The 9,478-nt window shown below is 21.7% G+C and overlaps 1 protein-coding gene across 2 annotated transcripts; it reads left to right on the top strand.

The window, feature by feature from the left end:
• Positions 1-5,123: 5,123 nt before the first annotated feature.
• Positions 5,124-8,960, top strand: LOC105737410 (uncharacterized). Of its 2 annotated transcripts, XM_086907810.1 has the most exons (3): positions 5,124-5,529; positions 7,548-7,792; positions 7,863-8,000. In XM_086907810.1, the coding sequence occupies exons 1-3, from the start codon at positions 5,292-5,294 to the stop codon at positions 7,866-7,868; spliced, it is 489 nt and encodes a 162-aa protein (XP_086763936.1). In that variant the 5' UTR covers positions 5,124-5,291; the 3' UTR covers positions 7,869-8,000. The 2 variants fall into 2 exon arrangements, with proteins under 2 accessions (XP_086763936.1, XP_031776559.2); XM_031920699.2 differs by having other exon boundaries at positions 7,548-8,960.
• The last annotated feature ends 518 nt before the right edge of the window (positions 8,961-9,478 follow it).

Raw genomic sequence — 9,478 nt, 5'->3', positions numbered from 1 at the left:
AAAAAACTTTTCAAGTAGATTTCTTCTAAATGATTTTTTTAAATGATTTCAGGAATATTCTAATATTGCTATAATTTTTTCTTTTTTAAGATTTAGAAAACATTTTTTTAAATAACTATTGTACATTTTTGCATCAATTGATACAAATTGGTATTCTCTACAAAAAATCTTATGTTCATCAAAATCATTGATTTATATTTTTTAGTATATATTAATATATTTTTTTAACTTGAAGTTTGTAAAATGTACTACAAATGAGTAAAATATATTATAATATAATATAAATAGAACACCTGAAGCGAAATTCTACTGTTCATCTTCTCTTTATTTTGTTATATTGAAAATTTTAAAAACTTCAAGTTAAAATGTCTTCTAATTAATTTTTTTTCAATATAAATATTTTTTTGTAAAAAATATCTTTTTCACAATCTTTTTTCTTATCAATTGATACAGTGAAAAAAAATGATTCTATTTAAAGATTCTATTTCATTTACAAAAATATTAATAACATTGTCTTTCCTGATATTATTTAATTCCAGATGGTGATATTTGATGAATCATCCCGTATATTTCGTAATAAGATGAAATGAATAAACATTCGTTGTCATTATGTGGGCAATCGATCAATGAAATATTCAAATTGCCAGGGAAACGATGCGGAATTGTGAACTATGAACGAATGTAAAATACATGTAATTAATATGAATGTGCCAATAATGTTACAGTATGTAGATAGGTGAATCAATGTTTCTTTTAAATCAAATAAAAATAAAAAGATATCGTATGCCTTGAATTCTTGGCTTGATCTTAAGAGAAATAATTGTGTATTAAAATTTTAAATATAGAATATGTATACATATTTATATAATGATAGTATAATAATTGTTTTCTTAATTTGAATAGATGTAGAGTATTGCATATCCATAGTTTTTATATTATGTTTCTTAGTAATTTAATACTTCAAATTGAAATGTAAATATTATTTTATATTAAATATTAAATAGAGTACTTTTATATAAGGAAAAGTGCAATATTTTATGTGATAAATATAAAATGGAGTATAATATGCTGAAACTGTTCTTTCTTTTTAATATATTGTTGTCTCGATCAAAAATTTTCAGAGATCAGAAATTCATTTTAATTATTAAATTAACATGATATAAAATAAAAATATTTAAGAAAATTTTATTATTGAAATCTGTTTTTATCAATAGATTACAGTACATACTTTGTACTGTAAAATATTAAAATTTCAGCCTTTCAACAATTATTATAAATCACGTATCTAAATTAAAATAATTATTTCAAAATTTTAAAAGGCTGGATATAAAAAATATTTCTGGTTCGAGAAAAAGAACTCTAGAATTATATTTATATTTATACTTATTACATATATATTAGACATATTCTGTTTTATTTATTATATTTATATAAATTAAACGTGTCTAATTTAAAAAATAAATATTTTCAATCTCTAATAATAATATTTTGTCTCTTAATATGTAAAAATAATAATCGATCCCCATGATTAATATTCTTGTTTTAATTCATAAAAATATTAAAGAGAAAAAAAAAATTTATGATATTAGGTCATTTTTTGCTGAATCTGTTGATTTGTATCTATGTAAGATTAAAATACGATCGCATATATATTAAAACAAAAAAATTTATTCATTTAATTGTGTTCAAAGTTCTCATCTTTTATGCATACATGTGTACATACTGACGCATATGCTATTGCACACATATAGATATAATTCAATGCTAAAAGTTTCTTGTGACTAAAATGATTAGAAAATTAAAATCAGAAAAAATTCCTGAATGATCACTTTTAATCATATCAAGATCATTGAGAAATCGACGAGGAAAAGACTTTTTTGCAAATCAATAAATTTCATTAAATTTCCATTTTATGAAATTTTATGAATTTATACATTTTTTTCTGTGTATAAATTTAATTCTTAGTCTTAAAATTTGTTGAATGATTTTTGTACTTTACTGCAATTAATTTAAAATGAATGAAATTTGAAAAGTGTGCATTTAAGAAAAAGATTGGTTTATTTTCTTAAATAAAAAATGAATCAATGAGAAAATATGATAATAAAAAATCTTGGAATAAAAACGAGTATTTCAGGAAAGATAATAATATAAGAAAAATCGAAATGATCGAATAATATGATTGTAATTTACATGAAAATAAAATAAAGACCGATAAGGAATAAATCGATTAAAGAAGAAAAATTCAAATTATAAGACAAAGTATAAAGTGCTTTTATAATAAATTTAAAATTACATTTTTTACATTTAATAAAAATAGTAAATTTTTCTATGACAAAATTATATTTGTTTCATAATTACATTGCATTTTATAATTAATATGAAACCATTACAATTTCATGTATAACGACGATGGATGATTTTTTCGAAATAAAAATTTAACTTCAAAATAAAGATTTTACTTATTTTCTCAAAACATTTTATAAAATACCGCTATATCCTTGATGTATTTTTTAATTATCACATTTTTATCGCAGATAATTTCTTCAAAAATAAAATATCAAATGCTTTATTGAATATTGAATATTTTAAATTTCAAATGTAAATTAGATGCAATGAAATAAAAGGTGTCATACACTTAACTATCAAGGATTTAACTGATCACGTGATGGTAGCGTGTATATGCGTGTATCAAATGTTTTCCTTATTGCTTCATTATTAAAAATAAATCTAAAAGTTTAATACTAAGTTTAATGTAAAATTTAATATAATAGAATCTTATTGATTCTTGATTCTTCGTAAAAATCTGGACTTTATCATATCGGCATCCATATTAATAATTTGAAAATTTGTTTAAAAATTATATACGCTATTATTTAAAAATATTCTTTAAAAAATTTTCTGTTGCTGCACAGAAAAATGTACAGAATATTTTATTAATATTTTATTATTTAGCAAAGAACCAAGAAAACATGGCAAAAAACTCGGTATTTTGTGAAAATGTTATTATATCTTCTCTCCAAGCACGATTAAACGCTGTATCATTTTGAACGATTCAAATAAAGTAATTCCACATACTGAGATTTCTCTTAATCATAATTTCTATATTCAAGATTTAGATTATTTCAAATTTATAATATACAAAGTCGAATTCGTTTATAAAAAAAAAAAATCATGCCATAAAAAACATTTATAATTTTTAAATCTTATAAAAAAAATGATTTTGAAAAAAATACTTTCCCACCATTATACATGATTATTCAAATTTAAATAATTTTGTCCTGAAAATTTTTTTTATATAGCAAAAAAATTTTTTGATGTAAATTTTTTTATAATTTATATATTATTAGATACAATGTGTCCCAAAAATGTTGCAACATCTGTAAATTGAAGATTTCTTCAAATAAAAAGTAAAATTTCAAGTAATATCTTCTTTTGCAAAACTTTCGTTACAGCTTTATTAAGAAAAAATATTATCCAATCACAAAGCACGTAGCTTAATCGAATAACAACGTGACAGCAACATTAGTATGTGTTGCCAACTGAACACAAATAAATCCAAGCATATGTTAAAGAAAGTATATTGAATATCATAATTAATTCATTCTTCATGATATAATTTTTCATCGATAAAAAAATATTTGTTATATTCTACTTGTTTATAATGTTTGTTTATATATTTTTTTTTTAGCTCTGTGTATGTGCAGATTACTAATATATTCGTAGCACATCTTTAGAGATTTTAGAGATCAATTTTAGAGAAATTCAAACAAAGTTAATATACAAAAATCGGTTGATATATTTTTTTATTAAACAATTTAAATTTTCGTAAAATGAAACGAGACAAAGAAAGAGAGAGATTGCAATTTATTTAATTTACTTTTATATCTCGAATCTCTCACATTTTTGTGTTCGTTTTGGCCCCTAGATTCAACTCTACACATGTAGAATAATTAAAATCCTAATATATTAAAACCTAATGTATTATCTTATTCCGCAAATCTGCAAAATACAAAAATAAAATAGAACAATTGTTGAACGATTATTCAATTAATTAATAATTATAATGATCAGAGTTTTCAGTGTTATTATTATCCTATTTATTATTTAGTATTTAATTTGAATCGCCAAAAAGTCGTTTTATATTTTATTTTTGATTAAACTTTCTAGTAGATAAATACTAGGCTCTTTATGGATAGTATATTAATATTAGTTCACAATATTATATATTTTGAATGATGGTCGTCGTAATGAATTCATATAAAAAATTGATAAGTGGCGGTTGAATATTGATATGCACATACAAATAGGCAAAATTCATATTTATTAATAGTAATGTAATAATATTATGTGTAATGTATATAATAAAATTATATAATTTTCAATCGTATTAATAATTCTTGTCAATCAACGTTGGAAATAATGAATTTTCAATTATTTATAATCATTGTAATCATTGAGACACGATTACTATCACACGTTCTTCAACTCATTTTTTCCAAATAATTAAAACACAAAGCTCTAATTTCTAAATGAAAAAAAATTAATTCCATCTTTATCTTTTATGTATATTTATTTTCACACACGTGTTATTTCAATAATTAAATAATAATAATAATAATAATAATAATATTAATTAATTAATTCGTATCCAATCAATATATTTGTACTTCAAAAAATTTTCAAACATTTCGTTGAAAATTTGAAAACAAAATCTCAAATAATAAAGCTTCTTCCTTTTTTTTTTATTCATTTTTGCAAAATCAACTTCTACCTAATTGTATATTGTACATTGTACTATTAACTACATGATAGTTTATTTAATTTTAAAATTTTAAAGAATGAAAGATAAAACTTTGAGGTCATAAACTAATATAGATTATTTTATAAATCGCTTGAACGCATCAATCGGATAATCCAGATGATTTGAGCAACGCGATAAATATACATTGAATGAAGATTATAATGAAGATTGAAATAACTAGTCCTTGGTTATTTGTGAAACAAGTAATGGAAGAAAAGCTGAGTAATCCGGAAATTGCAAAAAAAAAAATAAGTAGGGATAGAAGATAAAAAAGAAAACGAAAGAGGAAACATATTTAATTAAGACAAAGACTTGAATCATTAATGCAATAGAAGTTAAGGTGGAAAGACGTTGACAAGAAAAGAAATTTTTTTTATACATCGGTACAAAAGATTATTAACTTTTAAAGTATAAAAATATTTTCTACGTAAAATCCAAATAAATATAATATATACACTACTTATGTATACATAGATGGATTAAGTGAAAAATGTTTGCGAAAAGTATCGTGATTGAAACATTGCTTTATGTTATTTGTTCAGTATATTGTGTTCATCATAATAACACTACAGAGTTGAGCGAACAATTTATACAAAAATATTGTTGCTCTGATAATGTCGATAAAGACAATGAGAATCCTTGTAATTTCAATTGTACCTTGATGATAATTTCACAGAATATACTTGGTAACATATCTGATGTACCCTGTTGTTCATCTTACACTGAAAGTGAGTATACAGTAAAGAATACATATATTTCAATGCCAATATGTTCTTACATATTACATAATATAGATATAAGATGAGGTTAAAACAACAAAAATTTAAAAATTAATAGTTTATTTATTGACAATGTTTATTTATCATGTTGTAAGTAATTTAAATTTGCATTAGATGAAAAAAATGAACATTGACTAAAATTAAAAACATTTTCATATCGATTTTCTTTAATAAAGTACCATAATATTATAAAATGATATATATATATATATGTATATAAAATAATAGTTGATGATCTTTTATTAAAAATAAAACGAATTATTTTATAAATAAATGTGAATATTTGAAATATTTTATTTATAAATATTACATATATATCTGTTTATATAGGATGTTTATCTGTTGAATATTTTAGAAAGAATATACACATATGTAAAAATAATATAAAAAATATATAATATAGAAAAAATTTGATATAAAATACAGACAAAAGTTTGAAAGGAAACATAAAATGATATAAATATTTCTTTTGTCAGTATAAAAGAATAGCAAACTTCAAAATCAAGTTGGTTTCTTTGAACAATTTAATTTCTTTAATTATCTATTAAGAAGAATCTAATGAATTAATAATTTTCATTAAAAACTAATTTAAAATCTTTTACAACAAAAAATATTTTATAAACAATTTTTATCTAAATATTTTTTTTTCATCGGCATAAATTTAATTATATTTAAATAAAACAAATACTTTATAACATATTATTTTTAATATTCGCTAATTTTAAACGTATTATTTATTAATCTCTTAATAATTGATATTAATTTATAAATTTAACTTTTTAATATTACTATTCTAACTATTTGTTTAATACCTTTATTACAATGATTCTTTCTTCCATTTACTTATAATTATATAATTTTATAATATTTGAAAAAATAAAAATATTTATAGTAGCATAATAAAAAATATTTTTCATAAGTATAATAAATTTTTTTTTAAATTATGTAATAGATTAGCTGTTACTCTAATATTGTATATTCTATTTTTAATATAATAATATAATATATATGTAAATCTATTATGTTTTCTTTTATTCGATTTTTTATTCTTTTCCTATTTTCTATTTATATTTTTCAGTAAATAATATTGCATGTTATTATTATATGTTACAGTTATTATTTATTAGCTTAATGGATTAATGCAAATTATTAAAATATTATATATTTTCTTATAATATAAATGGCTATTTAATATTATATTACAATTATAAAATGCTCTGTCCGTTTTCTGAAAAAAATTGTTAAGTACTTGATGACTTATGGATATGATGGAAGTACACAATAATATAAGTTGTGTAATCAATCTGTCAGCATGAATGATTAAAAATATTTTGTAAATTGTTACTAGAATTACAAGAGAATAGTTTATTATTAAAATTTACAATCTGATGACACGATTAATGATATAAAAAAAATACCGTTATTGAATTAAATAAAAACACGACTTATTGTTCTTTTCAAAAATATAATTATTTTCCAATATAAAATCGCATATATTATTAATAATAACTAAGAATTTTTATAAAATAAATATACTGTAAAAATAAATATACTGAATATTTAAATATTCAATTAATATGTTAAAAATATGTAATGAATAATGATCACGAATATTTAAATTTAATTATTTCTCATAATGAAAATGTATGTGTATGTTTAAAATAATTTGAATAATTATTCTAAAATCGTCATATGAAAAAATTTCTTGATCTTTTGAAAAATTTGAAATTTGAAAAATCCATTAAAACTTTCTTATAAAGCTACATTAAATTTTCCTTTTGTATATATAATGATTTTATAACCAAAATAAATATGTATATATAATAATCATTCAAATGATAACAATTTATTTTAATAATTAGAAATAAATTACTTTAATTGTTAGTTTTAAATTATAAATATCTCAATATTCTCAATTCTAACATCGATGAAAGAAGAGGAAACTAAAAGAATATCACGTGTTTCAGATTTTACATTCGAAGCAACGAGCACATTGAAACAAATAGAAATCAAGCAAGAACGTGAAAATATCAACGCAAAAATACATAAAAGATATTTCTATTGCATTTCTAATGAACAGATTACTCAAACTTGGAATTGTAATGAGAATGACTATGTTAAAAATTTCCCTATCGAACCGTTTAAAAACAATACGATGACAATACATTGTGACAATATATTTTCCTCTTTGAATTTTTGGGGTGTTAATATGGTGATTTTTGCAAACATTATTTACATTATTCCCTATTTCATAGTCGTACTTATCTATTATATTATTCCAGATGTAGGTACGCGAGCTTACCACAAAGCTGTGATATCTTATAATGTTACACAAATTGTCTTAAATATAATTATAATTGCGATAGGTACGTGTGTCTTATGTCATATCTCTATTCATTCCAACGTTTACGTGATTTTGGGTTTGATACTCATGTTCCTCACCATATTCTCGACATCTTGGCTTTTCGTCATTTGCATTGACATGACGTTGGTAATCACGCGATTCCGTTCTACATTACCGACCGATACGAATCAACAACGAGAAAGAAAGAAATTTTTAATCTATGCCATTTGTACTTGGACTAGTTCGTTGTTACCGACACTTTTGGCTTGCGTCGCCGATTTGACAACGTTGCTTCCAATATCTTCACCCATCAGGCCGAATTTCCAACGATTTAACGATGGTGTTAATTTGACCGCTATTCTTTACGTAACGATATTTCCAGCTCTAACTTGTTTCGTGAATACCATACTTTTTTTCTACACATCTTATAAGATGATTTTGATACGAAAATCAACGTCTTTTGCGACCGAAAACAGTGATATAACAAAGATCAATAAGGCGAAGAAACAATATATTGTTTATCTCAAATTATATCTCTTGATGGATTCACCCTGGATCACCAGCGGTCTTGCTGCTGCTTTTAACGAATTATGGATATTAAAATTTTTACGAATGATCCAACCGATGCTCATGTTATTGGTAATTTTACCTCCGGGGACGATATCGAAACTTTTCAAGCGCAATTATATGCTTCCTAAATGAAATTGAATATAAGGATATAAAGGAATAAGGCAAAAATATTTCTTCTTATGTATATTTATTCTTTTATTTTTTAAAATCATTAAATGTTGATTGTTTGTCCATTTTGAAAGATTGGATAGGAGAATTCACGAATAAAAAAGACTAAACGGAAGTAACATTGTAAATAATTTAAAATCTATTATCATAAATTTTGAATATATGATACAAAAGTGGAACATCTTTTATCCAAACATCCGATTATCGGATTTCAATTATTTAATGACTAATATAAAATAAGTATAGTATTTAAATTAACATATTTAAAGATATTTGGAAAACACATTTAGAGCATAATAAATAATGAGAAATGATTAATTTATTTTTTATAATTTATTACATTTTTATATGAATATATCATATGTATTCTTGTACTAATATTTTTTTTTTTTCTAATAAAAAAATGTCCATATTTGAAAATTTTTAATTGTCTTTCGAATCGACTCTTTCTAATCGAATTTATCCGGAAAACTAGTTATTATTTACAAGATTTTATTTTCTAATTAAATAATCGATGTTTTACTATATATTATCATAAATAATGAAAATAATGAAATAATTTTCGAAATCTAAAGTTTTTTCTTATTATTTTAAACTTATAATATAAATATTTCCTATGCAAACTAGTGCTTTCTCTTTTTTTAAATCATTAATTTGATCTTTTCGAATTAACATAAAAACATAAAAAGTTGATTTATCGAAAATGTGAAAATTTTTTTATTAAATTAAACGATCAATTAAAATTTTAATAAAACGAGAAATAAACTAAGATATAATATATCCGCATTTCTTTACTTCACACACATAACGATCCAA

Source organism: Apis florea, unplaced genomic scaffold, assembly GCF_048593485.1.
Source record: "Apis florea isolate Af1SG1 unplaced genomic scaffold, ASM4859348v1 contig_2899_pilon, whole genome shotgun sequence".
Lineage (NCBI taxonomy): Eukaryota > Metazoa > Arthropoda > Insecta > Hymenoptera > Apidae > Apis > Apis florea.
The sequence above is the reverse complement of the archived record's forward strand: the minus strand, read 5'-3'. Positions and strand labels throughout refer to the sequence as shown.

Bases quoted from the DNA above. Each gene is read 5' to 3' on its own strand.
- LOC105737410 (XM_031920699.2), top strand. From the start codon at position 5,292: ATGTTTGCGAAAAGTATCGTGATTGAAACATTGCTTTATGTTATTTGT. The intron at 5,530-7,547 runs GTGAGTATACAG...CACGTGTTTCAG, and splicing joins TTGTTCATCTTACACTGAAA to ATTTTACATTCGAAGCAACG.